Genomic DNA, 24,773 nt, shown 5'->3' with positions numbered 1-24,773 from the left:
ACCAAGATGGCGGCATAGGTGAAACACCTAACCTGCAGCCGGGCACAACAATTTCAAAGGCACAACTAGAGGTCAGAACGGACATCGTCCAGAACCACAGGAGAGCTGGCGGACTGAAATGCCCACAGCTGGGGGGAAGGAGAGGGCCACGGGGACAATCGGGGGAGCCGTAAAAGCCTGAGGTATGGAGAAACTGGCTGAGACACGAGCGCGCGCGCCTGCGGGGAGGATGGAGCCGGAGAGGAGGGGGCGGCTGACGGCCTGGCCGGCGTTCACTGGCAGGAAGGAGATAAAGGCTCCGGAGTGCGCTAAGCGCCGGCTCCGACTGCACTGAGCGCCAGTTCCGGGCGAAACCCTGGGAAGCCAGGCGCAGGCTGGGGGAATGAATCTGGGCTGTGGGGCGCAGGCACAGAGGAGCGGGGGAAGGCAGAGCTCCAGAGGCGCGCACGGGAAGGGGCGCAAAGGACGGACTGTTGCCTGCGCCACTGAACTGCCCTAGCGGGAAGGAGACATAAGCTCAGGACCGTGCTGAACCCCAGTTCCGACTGCACTGAACCCCAGTTCCGGGCGAAACCCTGGGAAGCCAGGCGCACGCTGGGGGAATGAATTTGGGCTGTGGTGGCGGAGGCACAGAGAAGCGGCGGCTCCAGACGCGCGCACTGGAAAGTGCGCAGAGGACGGACTTTTGCCTGCGTCACTGGGTGGCCCTGCTGGGAAGGAGACAGGGACGCCAGACTGCGCTGAGACCCAGTTCCAACTGCACTGAAACCCAGTTCCAGGCGAGAATCTGGGAGTCCAGATTCATTAGGGGAGGGACTGGACTGTTTGGCAGTGGGCGAAATTCCAGGGCGCGTTTCTCTCAGAGGTGTTTGCAAGGAATACAGAGGGACACAGACACAGGAGCCTCATAGGGCGGGGCTGACAGGAAGCCAAGGTTGTAGGCTCCACCCTGTAGCTCCGCCCCAGCCAAGCTGAGCAGAAGCTTTTTCCTGCTGAGTGCCTCAGGTAGTGGCTGACCCACACTGCATTGGAGACCCAGAAACGAGGGCATCTAGTGGTTGGTGGGAGATGACACCAGATTTCAATCACTTGCATAAGGGAGGCATTCTAGAGGCAGACTCAGTGAGCGCCAAGGCATTGCTGCATCAAGACCCGGCCCACAAACATGTCTCCTGCACAGCAACTCTTCCTATATGGACAAAGAGGGTCCTCACGGCCAATTGGCCTGGACGACAATTCCTCCCAGTGACACCAACAACAATCAAGACTTAACTGTACAAAGGAGGACCAAGATGGAGACATAGGGCGGCAGCCTGATCGTTGCCTACCACAACAATATTGAGACTACGACGGGAGAGCAGAGCAGACACCAGCCAGAAAGACCGGGGGGCTGGCTGAGCAGATGCTCTACAACTAGAATAAAAGAGAGGGGTACGCAGGATGATGCTGATGCCGGTGACCCAAAGTCCACACTTTAAGAACTATGGCTCAGGCGACACAATGGTGGCCTGGAACGTGCTCGGCGCAGTTCCCCCGGCGGTCTCCGGCTGAGGGGACGGCTCCACTCGCTGCCGAGCACGGACAGACGAGCCCCTGGGAGACATGGGGTGGGAGACTCCGTGCTTGCTGACCTCCGAGTCCTTCAAGAATCTCAATGCCCCGAAGTGGCCAGGTGCGCACGCTCAGCGACTGGCCACCGTTGCAGACCCAAGGGCCGACGCAGCGACACCGGACCAGCCCACCGCCGGGCACCGGGCACACCGGAGCCTTGCCGAGCCCGCCGCCCAACGAGTTCTGCGGCAGCCGCCCTGGAGCTCTGAGAAAATGACCGAATGAATTGCTGAGAGGGAATTGACCAACAGGAATTGGGATCAAGAAGACGAAACCCCGCTGAGACCCGAGTCCAGGCGAGCCTGCGAGCCTCTGGGCTCAGATGTGGTCACACGCCTCTGGGTCTAGGTGAGGCCTCACGCCCCTGGGTTTGGGTGAGGCCACACGCCCCTGGGTCCAGGTGAAGCTGGATTCCGGGTTCGGGTGAGGCCATGTGCCCCTGGGTCCGGGCGAATCTGAACCCTGGGTCCGGGTGAGGCCGTGGGCCCCTGGATCCGGGTAAGGCTGGGTCCCGAGTACGGGTGAGGCCGTGAGCCCCTGGATCCGGGTGAGACCACGCGACCAGGGGTCTGAGAGAGGTAACGCGCCCCTGGGTCCGGGTGGCTTCGTGCACCTAGGTCCAGGTGAGGCCACGTGCCCCTGGGTCTGAGAGAGGCCACGCACCCCTAGGTCCGGGCGAGACCATGTGTCCCTGGATCCGGGTGGGGCCTCGTGCACCTAGGCCCGGGTGGGGCCGCGTGCCCCTGGGTCTGGGGGAGGCCAGGCGTCCCTGGGTCCGGGTGAGACCGTGTGTCCCTGGATCCGGGTGAGACCTCGTGCACCTAGGCATGGGTGAGGTCACGTGCCCCGGGGTCTGAGAGGCCAAGCGTCCCTGGGTCCGGGTGAGACCATGTGTCCCTGGATCCGGGTGAGGCCGCGTGCACCTAGACCCGGGTGAGCCCAAGTGGCCCTGGGTCTGGGAGAGGCCAAGCGTCCCTGGGTCCGGGTGCGACCATGTGTCCCTGGAGCCGGATGAGGCCTCGTGCACCTAGGCCCGGGTGAGGCCACGTGCCCCTGGGTCTGGGAGAGGCCAAGCGTCCCTGGGTCCGGGTGAGACCATGTGTCCCTGGATCCGGGTGAGGCCTCGTGCACCTAGGCCCGGGTGAGCCCAAGTGGCCCTGGGTCTGGGAGAGGCCAAGCGTCCCTGGGTCCGGGTGAGACCATGTGTCCCTGGATCCGGGTGAGGCCTCGTGCACCTAGGCCCGGGTGAGGCCACGTGCCCCTGGGTCTGGGAGAGGCCAAGCGTCCCTGGGTCCGGGTGAGACCATGCGTCCCTGGATCCGGATGAGGCCTCGTGCACCTAGGCCCGGGTGAGCCCAAGTGGCCCTGGGTCTGGGAGAGGCCAAGCGTCCCTGGGTCCGGGTGAGACCATGTGTCCCTGGATCCGGGTGAGGCCTCGTGCACCTAGGCCCGGGTGAGCCCAAGTGGCCCTGGGTCTGGGAGAGGCCAAGCGTCCCTGGGTCCGGGTGAGACCATGTGTCCCAGGATCCGGGTGAGGCCTTGTGCACCTAGGCCCGGGTGAGCCCAAGTGGCCCTGGGTCTGGGAGAGGCCAAGCGTCCCTCGGTCCGGGTGAGACCATGTGTCCCTGGATCCGGGTGAGGCCTCGTGCACCTAGGCCCGGGTGAGCCCAAGTGGCCCTGGGTCTGGGAGAGGCCAAGCGTCCCTGGGTCCGGGTGCGACCATGTGTCCCTGGATCCGGATGAGGCCTCGTGCACCTAGGCCCGGGTGAGCCCAAGTGGCCCTGGGTCTGGGAGAGGCCAAGCGTCCCTGGGTCCGGGTGAGACCATGTGTCCCTGGATCCGGGTGAGGCCGCGTGCACCTAGGCCCGGGTGAGCCCAAGTGGCCCTGGGTCTGGGAGAGGCCAAGCGTCCCTGGGTCCGGGTGAGACCATGTGTCCCTGGATCCGGGTGAGGCCGCGTGCACCTAGGCCCGGGTGAGCCCAAGTGGCCCTGGGTCTGGGAGAGGCCAAGCGTCCCTGGGTCCGGGTGAGACCATGTGTCCCTGGATCCGGGTGAGGCCTCGTGCACCTAGGCCCGGGTGAGCCCAAGTGGCCCTGGGTCTGGGAGAGGCCAAGCGTCCCTGGGTCCGGGTGAGACCATGTGTCCCTGGATCCGGGTGAGGCCTTGTGCACCTAGGCCCGGGTGAGCCCAAGTGGCCCTGGGTCTGGGAGAGGCCAAGCGTCCCTGGGTCCAGGTGAGACCATGTGTCCCTGGATCCGGGTGAGGCCTCGTACACCTAGGCCCGGGTGAGCCCAAGAGGCCCTGGGTCTGGGAGAGGCCAAACGTCCCTGGGTCCGGGTGCGACCATGTGTCCCTGGATCCGGATGAGGCCTCGTGCACCTAGGCCCGGGTGAGGCCACGTGCCCCTGGGTCTGGGAGAGGCCAAGCGTCCCTGGGTACGGGTGAAGCCAGATCCTGGGTCCGGGTGAGGCCGTGCGCCCCTGGATCCATCCGGGTGAGGCTGGGTCCCAGGCCCGGGTGAGACCACGCGCCTCTTGGGTATGGGTGAGGCCACGTGCCCCTTAGTCCGGGTGACGCCGTGCCCCTGGGTTCGGCCGAGACCAAACCAGAGGGAGTCGGACCTCCATTACCACCATTTGTCCACCATCCAGAGCTGAGGGGTCAGTGCTGACATGTACACATAAGGAACTACTGGACAGTGAAATTGGGTCTCAAAAGAACTGTTGGTCCAGGGGGAAGCTCGCTACAGATTGATTCATTTGCCTGTCAGCATAACTATTATTGCTCGTCTCACATTCAGTTCTTATTAGTATATATCTAGTGACATATGAACTCGCTCATCTAGGGGAAATGATGAACAACATAGACTGAGGAACAAGAACAGAACCAGAAGCAAGGAGGCATCGATCGGACTATCGGGCCTCAGAGGGAGGATAGGGGAGGGTAGGGGGAGGGTGGGGGGAGGGGGAGAGTTCAACCAAAGGACCTGTATGCATGCATATAAGCCTATCCAGCGGTTAAGTTCAACAGGGGATTGGGGCATGCGTGGGGAGAGGGGTGGGATGGGAATGGGGGGATGAGGACAAATATGTGACACCTTAATCAATAAAGAAATTAAAAAAAAAAAAAAAAAAGAATATCATGCTAAGAAAAATATGTCAGAGAAAGTTAAGGATCATATGATCTCATTCATAATCAGGATATAAAACAGGAAGAAAATCTGACTTTGGGTGGTGGGCACACAATGCAATATACAGATGATGTATCATAGAATTGTACACTTGTAATCTTATGAACCAATGTCATCCCAATAAATTTAAATTTTAAAAAATTGATGCCAGGCTCAAAAACATACATATGGTTTAATTCAACTATATAAAACTCTATAAAACCCAATATACTTTGTATTACTGAATCTATAATTACAGAAAGTAGGTGGCTAGTTGCCTGGTGCTGAAGATGGGGTAAATGATAAGAAAGGACATAAAATTGATGGGGAAAGATGGAATTATTTGGCTTTATTGTGATTCTGGTTGTAGAGACATATGCATTTGTCAAAACTCATCAAACTGTACAATTAAAATTAGTGCATTTTATTCTATGTAAATTACATCTCAAAAAAAGTCTGAAACCCAACCTTGATCTTGACCAGTTCTTGGTTAAAATGAGGTAATAATCCTTATATTCTATAAAGGAAAATGGTAATTAATAATATAAATATATATCCAAAAGTACTCTGATATTCTTAATTTGAAAGAATATCCTAATTACTTTATTAGCCATCCAATTCATTGAAGAAATGTTGCTTCTAGTGATTATTCTGACATTATTCTGAAAAATATAAATTGTACAAGTAGATCTTTCTTGTAGATCTTTCTATAATTGTGAAAAGTAGAAAAGAATTTACAATAGTTCAGAAGGGACTAAAGTGGTGGATAACTCTAGAACTACATTTTTTTTTAAATTCTGAAACATTGTAAAGAGCATATATTCAAAGTTTGACTTAAGCTCTGATGCTACACTTGTAGGGTGCACTGAAATTAAATGGAATTAAAATGATGCATGGCAATTATTATTAAGTTAAAACTAGATTCATATATATCTAAGTATAATGCAATTTACAATGTATCAAAGAATTATACACTCAAAATCTATATAATCTTATTAATGTTGCCCCAATCAATTTAATTAAAACTAAACAAATAAAATAGCATGCGGCAAACTATACACTGAGTGGCCAGATTATTATGATCTCTGAACGCATAATAATCTGGTCACTCAGTAAATATATCCTTCTGTCTAATAAAAAAGTAATATGCAAATTGATCATCACTCCAAGACACAAGATGGCCACCCCATGTGGTCAAAGATGGCTGCCCCTATGTGGACACAAGATGGATGCCACAAGATGGCCTGCAGGTGAGGGCTATTGTGGGCAGTTAGGAGTGACCAGGCCAGCAGATGAGTGCAGTTGGGAGTGACCAGGCCAGAAAGGGAGGGCAGTTAGGGAAGACCTAGGTCTGCAGGGGAGGGCATTTGGAGGGGAACAGGCCTGCAGGGGAGGGCAGTTGAGGGGGACCAGGCCTGCAGGAGAGGGCAGTTGTGGGCAATCAGGCCAGCAGGGGAGGGCAGTTGGGTGGGACCAGGCCTGCAGGGGAGGATATTTGTGCGGTACCAGGCCTGCAGGGAGGGCAGTTAGGGGTGACCAGGCCAGCAGGGGAGGGCAGTTAAGGGTGACCAGGCCAGCAGGGGAGGGCAGTTAGGGGTGACCAGGCTGGCAGGGGAGGGCAGTTGGGAGCGACCTGGCCTGCAGGGGAGGTCAGTTAGGGGTGACCAGGCTGGCAGGGGAGGGCAGTTGGGAGCGACCCGGCCTGCAGGGGAGGTCAGTTAGGGGTGACCAGGCAGGCAGGGGAGGGCAGTTAGGGGCAATCGGGCCAGCTGTGGAGCAATTAGGCATCGATCAGGCTGACAGGGGAGTGGTTAGGGTGTGATCAGGCTGGCAAGCAGAAGCAGTTAGGGGCAATCAGGCAGAGGCAGGCGAGCAGTTGGGAGCCAGCAATTCTGGATTGTGAGAGGGATGTCCAACTGCCCGTTTAGGCCCAATCCCAGATTGGATAGGGTGCAGGCTGGGCTGAGGGACACCACTCCAATGCATGATTTTTGTGCACCAGGCTTCTAGTATATATACACATTATATTAGAGGTCCAGTATATGAATTCATGAATGGGTGGGGTCCGGCCAGCCTGGCCAGGGGGAGGGGACATGGGCAGTTGGCTGGCCTGCTAGCTGGTCAAACTCCTGATTTAGGGAACAATTTGCATATTAGCCTTTTATTGTATAGGATGTACACTGAGTGGCCAGCTTATTATGCATTCAGAGATCATAATAATCTGGTCACTCAGTGTATATCTCAATTTTATATGTTTTAATTAATGTTCACACATTTGCAAATATGATATGTCATATGTATGGACATATTTGCAGGAGGAAATTTATGGAAGGTTATGCTCCAAAATATTAGCTTTTGTTATCTTTTTTTTTTTTTTTTAGTTATTTTCCTTGTACTTTTGCCTAGCATTTTTCCTTATTTTATCAAATGTCTTAGGAATATACTCATTTCATAAATATTAGTAAAGGAAAAAATGAATTTCTATGACCTTTTAACTACCTTACATGACAAAGATTAATTTTAAAAAAGAGAACTAATTTTTTTATTAGATTCGTATTATTTTCCTACCAGTCTCATTTAAATGATTCTGTTGCTTTTGCCTGTCCCTAAAGACTGTGTTGTTTGATTTTTTTTTCCCAAAAGTTTATTACACAAATGATTCATTAGTGATTTTTGAACTTGGTCACCAAGGGCCCGTCACCAAGGGCCCTTTTGTTAAACAACTTTGCTGCAGACTTGGCAAATTAACAAATATTAAGCTTGAAATTGGAAAAACCTCTCTCCAAGAGAAGATAGTTCAGAACATCAACCTTCCAAAACTACTGGAGCTTTCTCTGTACTGGCATTTCTTTTTACCAATCAAGACTAAAAGAAAATATTTTTAGGGCTATGCAGCACATCTGTTGTGAAGAAATGTATGCAATTGATTGAAGATGGGAACGCAAGTCATTCCAGACTTCTGTAACTGTGGGCCTGGATTCAGTCAGTAGTGAGCAGAAACTCTCATGCAAGTTTTCAACATTACATTCATTTTCAAATTTGTATCTGTAAGAATAATAATGGTAGTTAAACATCTCATAAAAAAAGAGTCTATGACTAACTGTTAGAAGTATAAATATGCTATTTTCTATCTTTTCAGTTATATTCTCTCTGGATGAGATTGGGTCATATTTGTCTCTAAGAAATAGATTTTCTCTTACTGTATAAAACTGAAAGATGTGAGTTTTAATGAAATGTTATTTTTAGAAAGCATTATTCTTGGATAATTTGTATTAATTGGTGTGACCAGTTTTTAACTTTATTGTTGATGCTATTACAGATGTCCTCATTTTCTCCCCTTTGCCCATCTCCACCCAAGCCCTGCGCCCCTTTCCTCTAGCCATCACCACACTGTTGTCTGTGTCTATGGGTCATACATATATGTTCTTTGACTAATCCCTTTACCTTCTTTCATCCAGTCCCCTCTTCCCCCTTCCCCTCCAAAAGCTCAGTCTGTTCCATGTATCCATGACTCTGTTTCTATCTTGTTCGTCAGTTTATTTTGTTCATCAGATTCCATAAATGGTGTGACCATGTTTATGCCACAACAAGTAGGACATCATCTAAAGGTAGTATAACTTGAGGGACATGAAGAAGCAATACTCCCCCCAAAAAAAAAAAATCAATTGACAAATTGGCTCACATTGCATCATCTCATTAGAAATAAAAAAAATTTAAGTTCTTTAACTATAATAGAAACAATAACCAGGCAATAATAATCTAAATAAAACATTACTTAACACCTGCATTATAATAGAGTTCTCATGGAGGGGAAAAACGTTTTAGAGACTAGAAGAAAAAGTGATATTATAACGAAATACTATTCAAAGTCAGTTGGGCTGCATTAGTTGCCTCGGAGAAGCAAAGGAAGCGAGGATCCTTCAGTGCGTCTCAAAATGATCTGTTGTAAATTTCAGGTGTGGAGCGACATTCCCCGGGAGCATCCTAGGGCTGAAGCAAACCATGAGCAAGTCCACGCCCCTTCTCTGTGATAGTGACTTCCATTACTGGGATTTAACTCCAGAACTTACACACATGGTCAAAGTTGACATTTTCCCTGCTCCATATGGGGGGAATATCATAAAGTAATACAGCAAAACTTTTCACATAATCAACCAATCAGTGGCTCCAGCACAAATTGTAGGCAGCTTTTTCTTTTGACTCAATTTTTTAAATATTTTAGAAGCTGATACAGTATTCAGTCTGTGCTAGTTGAGAAAAAAAAACTGTAGGCAACATACTGCCACAAATTTAGAACGTCAAAGTCCTCAACTTCCGGTTTTAACACTCTACTGGGAGCTGCATCAGGAAAGTGAAAGCAGGGTCAACGAATATACAGCTATTCCTCTGACTGGCAGAAAAGGCAAGGAGGGGAAGACAATTATCGCTTTTTTTTTCAGGAATAAAGGTAATGGATTTGATCTGATAAGATCAAATGATAAGAATTACTACACTAGCCAGGAGGGAAAAAAAACTTCAAAAAAGTCTAAATGTTAGACTCAAATTATAGCAAATTAAATAAGTAAATTCACCTCAAATATGAATAATGTAGTTTCAGGTGGAAATTTTTACTTAAATTTTTACCAGTAATGATTTTAGGCATTGAATATATATGGAAATGTGTTACTTATAGGTGCTGTTCTAGTTAAAAAGCACCAGTTAAATCTCAAAGCAATGTACATCCACAGAGTAGTATTAAAATTGGAGTAAGAATTGATTGCTATGGATGACACCCAACCTGTTTCAGAGTTTCATTAAACTCCAGAAAGAATAGATACTTAAACAAACAACAACAACAACAAAACAAAAAAATAATGACCAAAACATTTGTATCTCAAGTGGAACTGGGTTTTGGGGAACAGAGGTAAGTGAAGAAAAAATTACTCCAGATAGGCAAACCATGTAAAGTGATTACTTTGATGCACAGCCAAATGTATTAGATTAATTATAAGAAACTCAAGGACACATATGTAATACCTTAATCAATAAAGAAATTTTTTTTTTGGAAAAAGAAACTCAAGGAAAGAAACAGGAGGGAAGTGTGGACATTCTTATGTTTGAGGTTTATTTGACTACATTCCTGACATTCTAAAGAGCAATTATTTTTGGCGATCAAGCAACAAGCATTCAAGAGAATATCCACTAACTGTACTTGTTAAAGGAACTAAAAGAAGAGACTGAAAACATGAACATAATAGAGACAAGAAAGAAGAAAAATATCCAGAAATTAGAAATTTAAAAGTGGGGGGAAAGGTGGATGTTAAGATAAATTATAGCCAAAGAACATATATGCTTAACCCAAGGACCCAGACAACAGTGTGGTTATGGCCTGAGGGAGGAGTGTGGGGGCCGGGTGAAGGTGGGTAAAGCTGTGGGGGGTGGGGGGAGCAATGGGAGACATCTGTAATAGTATCAACAATAAATAAATGAAAATTCTCACCATCTGAAGGGGAAAAAAGATAAATTAAGAGAATGTTATGAATAGTGTGGTCAAAAGTACTCATTCCACATAGAAGCCTATAACTATTTTATACAAAAAAAAAATAGGTATTTGATCAACTTTAGCAAAAATCATATCATTAGAATGGTGGCAGCAAAAGTGTGATTACAATATGGTGAAAAATGAATGATTGGTGAATAACAAAAGGAAAATAACTCAGAACCAGGATGTGGAAATAGTGAGAATATATTTATTAGTTATTATGAGTTAGGCACTTTTCTAAATTTCAGATAAATTTAATTTCTTTAAACAGCATTTAAAGTGGGGAATGTGACTAGTATTTATACCTGATTTTTTTGTACTTTAGTAACATTTGTACCAAGATGTTGGAATGTATACATCTTAGCTAAATAGATGAAAGATTAAAAAACAGTGGTGATGATGTCAAGTCTCACCCAACATAGCTTAACATTCTAAACAATATATTTCTCACCAGAATACTATGTTCTGTGCATAGACAGTGACTATAAATCTTAAAAAAAGAAAGTCTAAGAGAGAGGGAGAGACCAGAATAAATGAATGTTGAAAATGTTGCTTAGAGATTAAAACATGAGTTTAAAAAATTATAATAATGCTAAACAAAACCTTAAGCAATGGGCTGGAAAGCCCGTACAGTAAGCCCCAAACTATTTGTATTATATTTGCACTTTATCAATATTCAACTACAAAGAAAAACATTGAAGTGTAAGATTTGGCTTCAGGGTTTAACTTTAGTTAGCAGTAAAATATAACTATGTCATTCCAAACCAGTGTGCAGATAAAAATAAAACATAAATTAGGAATAAAAAGTGGAAAGGGACTCATAATTCATGATTTTTTTGGAATGTGGTATACAGAAAGTAATCTGATATTTTAAAATATTCCTTGAAATTATCAAAACATACACTGTGGAACCTAATAATAATAAAGATAATAATATTGTAAAATTATAACCAAAAGTTTTTAAATTTCATGTCAGATGGTTTTGAATCGGTTGTTGAGCAACTAATTCTTGCTATGTGATGTTAACATCATTCTCCTCATACCAAGTATCTCTGAATTATAAATGCAGATTGAATAGAAATCAGGACTCAATGATGAGAAACCACACAGTAACAACTTTTGTCCTCCTGGGACTGACTGACAACCCACACCTGAAGACTGTGATTTTCATCTTTCTATTTCTCACCTACATGCTGAGTGTAACTGGGAATCTGACAATCATCTCCCTAACCTTCATAGATTCTCACCTTAAAACTGCAATGTACTTTTTTCTACAAAATTTTTCCTTCTTAGAAATCTCATTTACATCTGCTTGTATTCCCAAATATTTGTACAACTTATCAGCAGGTGACAAGACAATCACGTATGACAGTTGTGTCATTCAAATATTTTTTACAGACCTCTTTGGGGCTACAGAGTTTTTTCTTCTTGCCACCATGTCCTACGACCGATATGTAGCCATCTGCAAACCCCTGCATTATGTGACCATCATGAACAACAGAGTCTGTAGAAGACTCATCCTTTGGTGCTGGACAGCTGGCTTGTTGATCATGATCCCACCACTTAGCCTGGGCCTAAATCTGGAATTCTGTGACTCTAATGTTATTGATCATTTTGTCTGTGATGTATTCCCCCTCCTAAAGATCTCATGCTCAGAAACATGGCTCATTGAGCAGGTGATCACAGTGTGTGCTGTGTTGACCTTTATCATGACCCTGGTATGTATAATTCTATCCTATATGTGCATCATCAAGACTATTTTACAATTCCCTTCTGCTCAGCAAAGAAAAAAGGCATTTTCTACCTGTTCTTCCCACATGATTGTCATTTCCATCACCTATGGAAGCTGTATTTTTATCTATGTTAAACCTTCATCAAAGGAATCAGTGGCTATTAATAAGGGTGTGGCAGTTCTCACGGCTTCCATCGCTCCTATGCTGAACCCCTTCATTTACACCTTGAGAAACAAGCAGGTAAAACAAGCTGTCAATGACTCCATCAAAAGAATATCATTGTTCTTTAAAAAATAAAGGAACTGCTAATGTGGAAGAATCAAGTTTTTATTTAAAAAAAATCAGAAATCCATAAGCTTTATCTTTACACTTTTAATCCTTTCCTTCCTCACAATGAAGCTTTATTGGGATTACATTTCTCAATAAGAAAACATAATGCATTTCCAAGAAACAAAAGAATAACTTCACATGTAACCAAGCCTTAATAAAACAACAAACAGTACAAAGCAAACAGAAACAAGGAATTCACCTTAATATTTTGGATTTAGTAATTGTGCCAGTGTTTTATTTATTTCTGAGATCCCAGAAATAAATCCATGTATATAGGCATATAATTTTCAGCAAAGGAGCAAAAAACATACAATGGAGAAAAGAAAGCTTCTTCCATAATTGGTGCTAGGAAAATTAGAAAACCACATGCAAAAGAATGGTTCTAGATTACTGTTTGTCCCTATGTACAAAAATTAACTCAAAATGGATCAAAGACCTAACTATAAGACCTGAAACAATGACTTAATAGGAGAAAACATAGGTACTAAAATTATGGACCTTATTCATAGGATTTTATGAATTTGACCCCAAAGGCAAGGGAAGTAAGGGCAAAAATAAATGAATGGGACCACATCCAATTAAAAAGCTTATGCACAGCAAAAGACACCACCAACAAAACTGGCAACCAACCAAATGGGAGAAGGTATTTGCAAACTACAGCTCTGACAAGAGATTAATATCCAAAATATATGAGTTTTTAAATTGTAAAATATTATTTGTTTGCACCCTCGAGAGCTTCCAATATGAAATCTGAAACAGACCCCCATACATGGAGGGAAAAGAGAAACCTAAGAGAGAGGTGCACCACTCCAGATGAGTAGGTAGCAAGTTTATAAGCAAGGGAATTTACGTACAAGGCTTGTCTTGGGAGGCCACAAGAGGAGATACTCACACCTGCCCACTAGAACCTTAAATGTTTATATAGAGGCCTTAACTGCATTCAGTCACATGTACCATTCAGATGGTCTCAACAACACATTGCTCTCTCAATTGTGTCCTTGAGACAGTGGTCAGGATGCTTATTCCAAGGACAGGGGAGCAGGTGAGGAGCTTCCAATTGCCCGGAGACCAGCTCACCATCAATTGACAGTCACATCCTCTCAATGACCTTCTCCAAAAAGCTGGACATAAAGAGGACTTTGTTTTAGTCATTAGTTAATCCGTGATAAACATTTCAAGAGCATTTATTTTTTATTTTAAATTATTCTTTTCAGCTTTACTGAGGTATAATTGAAAAACAAAATTATAAAATATTTAAAGTGTACATCATAATGATTTGCTAAATGCATATATTATGAAAGGGCACTTTCCATCTTCATAATTAATACATCCATCACTATATAGATAACATTAAAATTTTACTGTCTTAGCAAATTTTAATTTTACAATACAGTGTTATCAGCTATAGTCATTACATTAAACATTAGATTCTTTTGTCTTGCAGCTGAAGGATTGTACTATTTTACCAACTCCTCCCTATATCTCCCACTCCCTTGTTCCTGGAAACAAATTTTCTACTATCTGTTTTTTACTTTTACTTTTTGTTTATATTCTACATAATATAAATAGAGAGTAGGCAGAAAGCAGTAGGGGGGAGGCAGAGAGGATTAGAAAAAAAGTGTGGTGATTGTCAGGGGATGTGGAGCTAAAGGAGGGTATAGTGGAATTATTAGTGATGGAAATACTAAATTTATTAAATTAAAAGCTTGATATTATAAAAATAAAAGTAATATTGGGTATTTATCTTTCTCTCTGTGTCTTACTTATCTTACTTAGCATAATGCCCTCAAGTTCCATCTTTGTGGTCACAATGGCAGGATTTCATTCTTTCTGAAGGCTTGAATATTCACATGTTGCATTTTGTGCCTGTGGCAATCCAGTTTTCCCAACACCACTTATTGAAGAGACCGTCTATCCTTATTGTATATTTTGGCTCCTTTGTCATAAATTAATTTACCATAGTATGGTGGAAAATTTTAAATAACATGGGTATATTGTATATTGAATTTTAGATCAGATGGAACTTCAAGATATTGAACATAAATACAGTGACATGTCTAGAAGTTTAATAATATTAATGTATATGTCCAGTTATACAAATTGTGTTGTCATTTTTAAATAGTATCTATAGATATATTGATATATCTGAAGAGAAAAGTCTGAATGTTTGATTACTATAATTAAGCACTATGGGTTATATTTTACATATATTTCCTTTTTCGTCTCTTAGTTAAACTTCCCAAGTGCAATGTTATTCATATAACAAACCAGTAATTGATAAGTGTGATGTCTTTATGATACTCCCATATGGTATGTCTCAGCTTATGTTACATAATAGCAAAAAGGAGCTGAAGTTGCATTTTATAACCAGATTCTTTGGTTGTCCTACTGGCCTTTATTTGCTGCTGCATCCTCCAATCTCCAAGGACACTGTCTCGGAAGAAGCCATAGTTAACATACTTTTTTACCCTTATTTTATTACTCAGAGGATTCATTAGTGGCTTTGTTCTAGGGTCACCAGGGACTCTTTGTTTATTCATTCAGCTGAATTTTTATCAAATAAAGACAATGCCAAACTAGATATAGTAAATGTGCTCCCAGCCCTGAGCCCATAATAGCCCATAATAACAACTTTCCTAAAAATGGAGAAGATTTCTGACATTACACAATTCTCATTTTAGATTGTTATTGTTATTTGATAATTTTTATATTTTTAGTAGGTTTAAAATAATACAAGAAGGATATCCATGTGATTGGTAAAGATGGATTCTTCTGCGGGGTCTACGCATCTTAGAACTTCTGTGACTATAACAGTGGATTTGTAAGCAAAAGTGACCAGACTACCATTTTCAATTTAGGAGTTTTAAGATTTCATGTGCTTCAACAACCAGCAGAAACTATGATTGACAATCATAATAGTAAGTGAGATAAAATTTATCATTATAATTATACTTACCTTTGTGTGGTTTTTATCATGAGTTTCATCATGCTTGGGAAAACATAATTTACCTTTTGTTTTAAAATTGGAAATGTAAATGATAATTTTTATATTGGTGAAGCATACATGTTTTTATTTTTTTAGAATGCAGTTTCTTTGCCATTTACTTGGAGATTTTTATGCACACAAAAAAATATAAAAGGATTAAAATTGGATATTTATCAAGAAATATATTATCTATATCATCAACCTCACATTTAAAAATAAGATATATATTCATCTATTTGTATAGTCATTCTTTGACTCCCAAAAGAATGACAGGGCTGAAAGATTACTCAGGAAGATGATGCCTGAGAGATTAGAAAGAGGGGAAGAAAGACAGTAGATGCCAGCAGAAATATTTCTCCAATCTCCAGTTGATCTAATACAGTCATTGAATGTATCTCCTGTTCCCTTGGTGTGTTCTGTCAGGAAACCATTAGCCTAGTTTAGTTCTTCTTCCTTACGTTGGTACTGTATCCCTGAGGCCTTAACTGCATTCTCTACTAGATAATCAGAGCTGACCCTGTCTCACATCGGTAGAGCAACACATTAGTATTCACAATAAAGTGAGTCTACATACAAATAAATTGGGGTCTCCAAGGAAAGCTTTTCATAATTCACTGTTGTAGTGATATTCTAACCTGAAGACTTATTTTAGAATAAAAATATTTGAGTCCCTGCTAATGTAATTGCCAATGCCTTAAAATAATCTATTAAAAAGTTATTAACACAAACTCAGAATAAAAAAAGACCATGTCCTCTGGATTTATTGTCTTCCACATAGGTGCTCTCCATGCAAAAATTGCATCAACAGAATTTTGCTGGTAGGTAGAGCAGAGAACACAGTTTATCTTCATCTGCTGAAGATGATAAACAAAAGCAGAAAAGTTGATCCTTTTTGAAAGCAAAAGAAAACATTCAGCAACAGATTCTAACATAGAAAAAAAATTTTGAAATCCAATAATTCATTTAATCAAAATTTCACATTTTTAAGATTTAAAAAGTGAACATCCTGGTTATACAGCCTCAGGTTTCAGGACAAAATGAGCTCTTTTTAAAATAACCTTTATTGGAGTGACATTGGTTAATAAAATTATATAGGTTTTGAGTGTACAATTCTATGATACAGCATCTGTATATTGCACTATGTGCCCCAAGATTAATAGCAAAGAGCTTTGAATTATAAATCCAAACAGAAAGTAAAATAGCTTCATAGGTGTCTTGAAAACATGCATAGATAAATTCATTTGGAAACATTTATTGGACAGTTGATAACATATCTGGGGCTGGGTTAGTTGTATGTGAAAATGACACACATTTAATGATCCCCACAAATTAGTATTTCTTCTTATGTGTTAAAATAGTAGCAAGCGTTGTTTTCCATGGAAACCCAGTGACAAAGATTACAGCTAACAGTTACCAGACCTGTAGGAAACTTTCCAGAGGATTTAAAGAGGAAGTTGAAAACCAATGGAAGTATAGAAGTTATTCAGAACATATGTTCTGTGAGAAATGTTTACTAAAATACCTGTCACATAAAATGGGCTTCATAAATATAGCTATTACTTTTATTGAAAGAAACATATTAAGAAGAAGAGGAGGAAGAGGGAAAGAGAAGATCATCGGTTTTATTTGTGACAATGGATTTGACGTCCATGTGTAATGTTCAAATAGGTATGTCAGGTAGCATCTGAAAATCAGGAAGGACTATTACAAAATAAAGATACTGATTTAGTAATAATCACCTGAAAGATGATATTTCAAAACATAGGAATTGATGAAAATACAGAAAAATATCAGTATGGTGAGTAGTGAAAAGAGATGAAGAAAACACTAACAGACATAAAATGGTCAAGAGAAATATACCATCTGTAGTAATATCTTTGAAATTTATCAGAGCACTTCATAAAAGTATAAACGCATACTGTGCATAAGTATAAATATGTTGTGCATTAAGATAGTTTGTATCTTGCACCACTGTGAATTATAAAGGATTACTTAGGGACAGAGAAACTATAGAGAGAAGCAGTCAGGAGAAGAGCTGAAAAAATGTGTGTGTGTGTGTGTGTGTGTGTGTGTGTGTGTGTGTGTGTGTGTGCGCGCCCTCAGGCATGATAGAGTTTAGAGGTGTTCAGGAGAAAAACACACACGTATGTAAAAAACAAAAATGGAAAACAAATTTCTTTAATCGTAGAACTGGAACAGAGACTTAGAGTGACTACAGAGAGTTCATAGAGAACAAAGGGTATCTCACATATATTAATATTTTAAAAAGCAAAATGTCAAGACATTCTGCTCCTATTTAAGGACAGACCCATAGGCAAGAAAAGCAGCCCTTTACAAAGCAGCATTTAAATTGTAAATATGCGTTTTTGTAAATATGTTTAAATAATGGATTTTTAAAACCTGAATATGATAGATTTCATACTTTTTAAATAATCTATAAGATGTCTCAATGTTACATGCAGATATAACTGAAGTCAAGAATCAGCTATGGGAAACCGTACCATAACAACATTCATTCTGCTGGGCCTGACAAATGACCTTCAGCTGCAGACTCTGATTTTTGTCTTTTTCTTTCTCACCTACATGCTGAGCATAACTGGGAACCTGATTATCATCTCCCTCATCTTACTGGATTCTCATCTTAAGACAGCCATGTATTATTTCCTACAAAATTTCTCCTTCTTGGAGATCTCATTCACATCTGCTTGCATTCCCAGATACTTGTATAACATAGCAACAGGTGACAAGCTCATTACCTACAATGCCTGTGCCAGCCAAGTGTTTTTTACTGACCTCTTTGGTGTAACTGAATTTTTCCTCCTGGCGGCCATGTCCTATGACCGCTACGTGGCCATCTGCAAGCCCCTGCATTATGTGACCATCATGAGCAGCACAGCCTGCAGAAGACTTGTCTTCTGTTGTTGGGTAGCTGGTCTGTTCATTATAATCCCCCCACTTAGTCTAGGCCTAAACCTGGAATTCTGCGATTCTAATGTCATTGATCATTTTATCTGTGATGCAGCTCCCCTCCTGAAAATTTCTTGTTCAAATACTTGGTTCATGGAACAGACTGTTATGATTTGTGCTGTGCTGACCCTTCTTATGACACTCATGTGTGTAGTACTGTCCTACATTTATATCATCAAGACAATTTTGAGATTCCCTTCTGTTCAGCAAAGGAAAAAGGCCTTTTCCACCTGTTCTTCCCACATGATTGTGGTCTCCATCACCTATGGCAGCTGCATCTTCATCTATATCAAACCATCAGCGAAGGAATCAGTGGCTATTAACAAGGGTGTGACAGTACTCACTACATCCATTGCTCCACTGCTCAATCCTTTCATTTACACCTTGAGAAACAAGCAAGTAAAACAAGCCTTCAATAACTCAGTCAAAAGAATTGTGATATTTTCAAGAAATAAGAGAATGTGAAGCCAAATACACTAAATACCTATATAGCGAACTTAAAAATTCTATACTCAGGTTCACTTATTCAAAACACTTATTCATCCTGATCTAGTGCCATCTTCCTCACAACTTTCTTTTGAGACCCTTCTATACACAGGCATATTAATAGCGTCTTTATCTTTATTGTTGAAACTATTACAGAATTCCCCTTCCCCCACCACCGTTGGCCCCCTCCACCCCACTTCCGCCCGCTCCCCAGGGTCCCCAAGCCTCCTCCACACTATTGTTCATCCATGGTCTATGCACATATGTATATAAATTATTTGTTTAATCTCATCCTGCACCACCACCCCCAAACAGGGGATTCTGTTTCATGTTTCAATGTCTCTGAAATCTGTTTTGTTTATCAGTTTATTTTCTTTAAAATTAAATCCTGATTTTGCCTCCAAATTAGGAATACCAAAATAAAATAAAACAGAAGTATATCTCCAAATTAGAAATATAAAAAGAGAAATACATAGGTTAGTAAAGATTTCCATTTTCCAGCAAGAGAGTATGTAACAGTGGCCATTGTTTCATCCAATCCAAAACTTTCAAATGATTTATTCACTGATTCACTTAACAAATATGTATTGGGTACTGTCTTTGAAACAGCTACTGTTTTAAGCACTAAAAACAGAGAAGGGTCAACCAACCAGCAAAAACTTATTCCCCTATACCCTCAGGGATAAACAAAACCAATTCTTTCTTTTTTTTTCTATGTTAAATAAAGCAAAATGGTTAACTTGCACTCAATAAATGTTTTTTCACAGAAGGGGATATAAATCTCATAATGATGGGGAAACATCTGAAGTACTAAAGCTTAAAAATTATAAGATTTGTGTCAATATCAAATTGCTAATAACCAAAACGTTTAACTGTTATACCCTTTCCTCAAAAAATCCATAAACTTAAAGGAAAGATAGTAAAACAATAGATAATTACTATTTTGAGAAATTTAAATATTTTGGTATTACAAAAACTCTGCCAGATGTAGACACATATACTGAATTGGCAACACAGAATGTCACTAAAAACGAACAGTTTTCAAAAGGAATATGGAAAGCTGTAATTAAGTAATTACGGTATTACATCTTTCATGATATGAAAAGTTATACATGGGAAGAACACAAACTCTTTACCACATTTCCTCCAAAAAAATTGAAGCTCATAGTTCATCATCTGTAGCTATTTCTCCCATCCCACTACACTTAAGACTCCAAAAATTTGAACCGACATTGTCCTCTGCTTTCATGTCAAGTCTTTTTCATATGCTATTTCTATGTCAAAATATTTTCTTCATTCTTTGTTGACTCAGGTTTCTCCTTAATTTTCTTTAATTTTTTATTGTTGAAAGTATTACATATGTCTCCTTTTTCCCCCATTGACCTCTCCCCACCCACTCCCACCCGTTCCCACACCCTAGCACAGGCCCTCATACCCCTACTGTCTGTGTCCATTGGTTATGCTTATGTACATGCATACAAGTCCTTTGGTTGATCTCTTACCCCACCTCTCCCACCCACTTTTCCCTTCCTTCTGAGGTTTGACAATCTGTTTGATGCTTCTATGTCTCTGGATCAATTTTTGTTCATCAGTTTTATGTTGTTCATTATATTCCACAGATGAGTAGATCATGTGATATTTATCTTTCTCAGACTGGCTTATTTCACTTAGCACAGTGGTTGGCAAACTCAGTCAACAGAGCCAAATATCAACAGTACAACGATTGAAATTTCTTTTGAGAGCCAAATTTTTAAAACTTCTAACGCCACTTCTTCAAAATAGACTTGCCCAGGCCATGGTATTTTGTGGAAGAGCTACACTCAAGGGGCCAAAGAGCCGCATGTGGCTCTCGAGCCGCAGTTTGCCGACCACGGGCTTAGCATAATGCTCTCCAGGTCCACCCATGTTCTTGCAAAACTGGGGTTCCTCAGTCCAGCCTCCACTGTCTCCAATCTGGGACCCCTCGAGGGATGTCCAACTGCCGGTTTAGGGATCAGACCTAACTGGCAGTCAGACATCCCTCTCACAATCTGGGACTTCTGGCTCCTAACTGCTCACCTGCCTGCCTGATTGCCTCTAAACCTTCTGCCTGTGGGCCTGATCGCCCCTACCTTGCCCTCCTGCTGGCTTGATCCCCCCTGCCTTGACCCCTGCCTACCTGATCAACCTTAACTTTCCTCCCCCGCTAGCCTGATCACCCCTAACTTGCCCCACTGCCAGCCTCATCACCTCTAACTATCTCTGCCTCAGCCCCCAGCCTGGCCTCCCTCTGCAGGAGGCAACCTGGTGGATCAAGGGAAGGCACTGCCCCCATTATGCCGCTGCTGCTGTCACTGCCAGCCTGAGCCTCAGCCCTTTGCAGCCCTTCGCAGCCGCTGTGGCTTTGTATGGAAGGACATCCAGAAGACATCCACTCTAATTAGCATATTACCCTTTTATTAGTATAGATTTGGGTACCATTACAACCATGTAGAACTTAAAGAAAACACATGGCCCTGGCCGGTTTGGCTTAATGGAGAGAGCATCAGCCTGTGGACTGAAGGGACCCAGGTTTTATTCTGGTCAGGGGCACATGCCTATGTTGCGGGCTTGATCCCCAGTAGGGGGCCTGCGGGAGGCAGCTGATCAGTGATTCTTATCATTTATGTCTCTCTCTCTCTCTCTCTCTCTCTCTCTCTCTCTCTCTCTCTCTCTCTCTTCCTCTCTCCCTCTCTCCCTCTCCCTTTCTCTCTGAAATCAATAAAAATTTTTTTTTAAAGAAAACACACGATCTTCACTTTGGGCTTTGTCATTTTGCAATATGCAATATCCTTTGTGCAGAATTTTAACTTCCTTCAACTTTCCTTTACCCACACTTAAAATACAATCTATTTTGGGGAAGATGATCAGGAAAGTGGTTCTAGTGGGTAGAAGTTTTTTTTGGAAGGGATGGGGTCGTGAAAATATTTAAAAATTGAGCATGGTGATGGTGGTACCACTCTAAATTTACTTTAAAAAACCAGTTCATTGTACACTTTAGGTGTCATGTACAATATATTAATTATATCTCAATAAAGCTGTTCTTTTATTTCTTTTTAAATAAATACCAGTCTTATAATCAATTGCAGATGTTTTCAGAGCTTCCCCCCCCCCCCACCCCCACCCCAGGATTTGCTTACCATGTCCCAAACCATGGCTGCAACTCCCAGTTGCCTCCAGTCCTGGTGGATCTGGATGGTGTGGTTTGTGAAGGAAAAGGTGGCAAGAGGCTTGTGGAATTTCTGCAACCCCATTCCCCCGGTCTCCTCATAGGGCACCAGGGCCATTCCCACTGTGCCAGCTCTCTACTTCCTTCAACCTTTTGTTGGGCAAAAGAATCCTGCATGCTCTGGCCAGAAAATGCATTCTCTCTTAGGTGGCCTGAATGCTTTTTTTTTTTAAGATCGTTTTATGGGTTCAAAAGAATAAACAGAGATGTGGAAAGCTTTTGTCAAATTCCTTTTACATGGTTCTTCCTGTCTTGTGGGAAGTGATATATGGCTCTGAATTCATCCCAAAGGGTGTCTTTGGGCAAAAGAAGCCAGAATGGCAGAATTCCTGCAGGATGCCCTACACACTTTGCTGTCAGGACTCAGGGGGGCTTGAGGGCTAGGGGCTGCCCGTGGTTTGAATGCTGGCCATACCCCCAATCCAGGCAGGGGTCCCCTCATAGTGACTGCTCGTCCCTCTCCCTCAGCTCCCTAGCCTGCTATGTGGTCTTCCATCTGGTAGATTTGGTCGTTATGGCCCCTGGCATTTTATATATTAGGATAGATGCACGAAATTTGTGCACGGGGAGGGGGGGGTTGTCCCTCAGCCCAGCCTGTACCCTCTCCAATATGGTACCCCTCAAGGGATGTCCAGTGGGATCAGGCCTAAATGGGCAGTCGGACATCCCTCTCACAATCCAGGACTGCTGGCTCCCAACTGCTTGCCTGCCTGCCTTCCTGATTGCCCCACTTCTGCCTGCCAGCCTGATCACTCCCTAACCACTCTGCTGTCAGCCTGTTTGCCCCCAACCTCCCTCCTCTGCCAGCCTGGTCACCCCTAACTGCCCTCTCCTGCAGGGTTGATCACCTCCAACTACCCTCCCTTGCAGGCTTGGTCCCTTTCAACTGCCCTCCCTTGCAGGCTGGGTGCCTCCCAACTGCCCTCTCCTGCTGGCCATCTTGTGTCCACATGGGGGCAGGATCTTTGACCATATGGGGGCAGACATATTGTGTGTTGGAGTGATGGTCAATATGCATATTACTCTTTTATTAGATAGGATAGAGGCCTGGTACAGGGGTGGGGGCCAGTTGGTTTGCCCTGAAGGGCATCCCAGATCAGGTGGGGTTCCCTTGGGGTGTGGGGCAGCCTGAGCGAGGGGCCTGTGGTGGTTTGCAGGCCGGCCACACCCCCTGGCAACCCAAGCAGAGGCTCTGGTATCTGGAATTTATTTTCCTTCTACAATTGAAACTTTGTAGCCTGGAGCAGAGCCAAGCCTGGGGCTCCCTCCGAGGCCGGCCGGCAGCCATTTGTGTTGGGGTTATAATTGAAACTTTGTTTCCTTAAGCGGGTGGGCCCGGCCAGGGTGTGCGAAAAGCTTTGCTTCCCCTTTTGCCGGCGACAACCCTGGCCTGCACTCTCAAGCTCCATTCTTCCGCCATTTGTTTGAATTTGTTTACCTTCCTTGATGACATGATATTACCTTCTATAATTGAAACTTTGTAGCTTGAGTGGAGGCTTAGGCCTGGCTAGGGCAGGCAGAAAGCTTGGCTTCCTCTGTTATCTAGGAAACCTTGCTCTCTGTGGCTGTAGCCATCTTGGTTTGGGTTAATTTGCATACTCACTCTGATTGGATGGTGGGCATGGCTTGTGGGCATGGTTTGTGGGTGTGTTGGAGGTATGGTCAATTTGCATATTTACCTACTATTAGAGAGGATAGTATTCCATTGTGCAGATGTACCACTGTTTTTTAATACACTCATCTACTGATAGGCACTTAGGCTGTTTCCAAATCTTAGCTATTGTAAATTGTGCTGCTATGAACATAGGGGTGCATATATTCTTTATGATTGGTGTTTCTGATTTCTTGGGATATATTTCTAGAAATGGGGTTACTGGATAAAATCGGAGTAATTTAATTTTTTTTTTTTTTTTTTTAGGAAACTCCATACTGTTTTCCACAGTGGCTGCACCAGTCTGCATTCCCATCAGCACTGTATGAGGGTTCCCTTTTCTCCACATCCTTACCAGCACTTGTAATTTGTTGATTTGTTGATAATAGCCATTCTGACAGGTGTGTGGTAGTACCTCATTGTTGTTTTGATTTTCATCTCTCGGATGATTGGTGACTTTGAGCATTTTTTCATATGCCTCTTGGCCTTCTGTTTGTCTGCTTTTGAGAAGTATCTATTTAGGTCCATTGCCCATTTTTTTATTGGATTGTTAAACTTCCTTTTGTTAAGTTGTATGAGTTCCCTATTAATTTGGGAGATTAGACCCATATCAGATGTCACATTAGCAAATATGTTCTCCCATGAAGTGGGATTTATTGTTGTTTTGTTTATTGTTTCTTTTGCTGTGCAGAAGCTTTTTATTTTGCTGTAGTCCCATTTGTTTATTTTCTCCATAGTTTCTATTATTCTAGGAGCTGTATCAGTAAAGATATTGCTACAACATATGTCTGATGTTTTGCTGCCTATGATTCTTCTAAGATTTTTATGGTTTCCCATCTTACATTAAAGTCTTTTACCCATTTTGAGTTTATTTTTAAGTATGGTTTAAGTTGGTGGTCTAGTTTCATTTTTTGCATGTATCTGTCCAATTTTCCCAACACCATTTATTGAAGAGACTGTCTTGACTCTTGCCTCCTTTGTCAAATATTAATTGGGCATAATGGTTTGGGTCAATTTCTGGGTTCTCTGTTCTGTTCCATTGATCTATATGTCTGTTCTTGTGCCAGTACCA

General features: G+C 42.7%; 2 protein-coding genes across 2 annotated transcripts; both read left to right on the top strand.

Annotated features, from left to right (window-relative positions):
- The first annotated feature begins 11,392 nt into the window (after positions 1 to 11,392).
- Positions 11,393 to 12,331, top strand: LOC103292388 (olfactory receptor 6C2-like). Its single transcript, XM_008148584.3, has one exon. It carries the CDS (start codon positions 11,393 to 11,395, stop codon positions 12,329 to 12,331), a length of 939 nt encoding a protein of 312 aa, XP_008146806.3.
- Positions 12,332 to 17,837: 5,506 nt separating this feature from the next.
- On the top strand, positions 17,838 to 18,782 carry LOC103292389 (olfactory receptor 6C2-like). The gene has a single exon (XM_008148585.2). It carries the CDS (start codon positions 17,838 to 17,840, stop codon positions 18,780 to 18,782), a length of 945 nt encoding a protein of 314 aa, XP_008146807.2.
- The last annotated feature ends 5,991 nt before the right edge of the window (positions 18,783 to 24,773 follow it).

The sequence above is a fragment of the Eptesicus fuscus genome, chromosome 7 (assembly GCF_027574615.1).
Source record: "Eptesicus fuscus isolate TK198812 chromosome 7, DD_ASM_mEF_20220401, whole genome shotgun sequence".
NCBI classification, from domain to species: domain Eukaryota; kingdom Metazoa; phylum Chordata; class Mammalia; order Chiroptera; family Vespertilionidae; genus Eptesicus; species Eptesicus fuscus.
This window is presented reverse-complemented; position numbering and strand designations above follow the sequence as displayed.

What these genes read in the sequence shown, in the direction of transcription:
- LOC103292388 (XM_008148584.3), top strand. Translation starts at nt 11,393, where the DNA reads ATGATGAGAAACCACACAGTAACAACTTTTGTCCTCCTGGGACTGACT.
- LOC103292389 (XM_008148585.2), top strand. Translation starts at nt 17,838, where the DNA reads ATGGGAAACCGTACCATAACAACATTCATTCTGCTGGGCCTGACAAAT.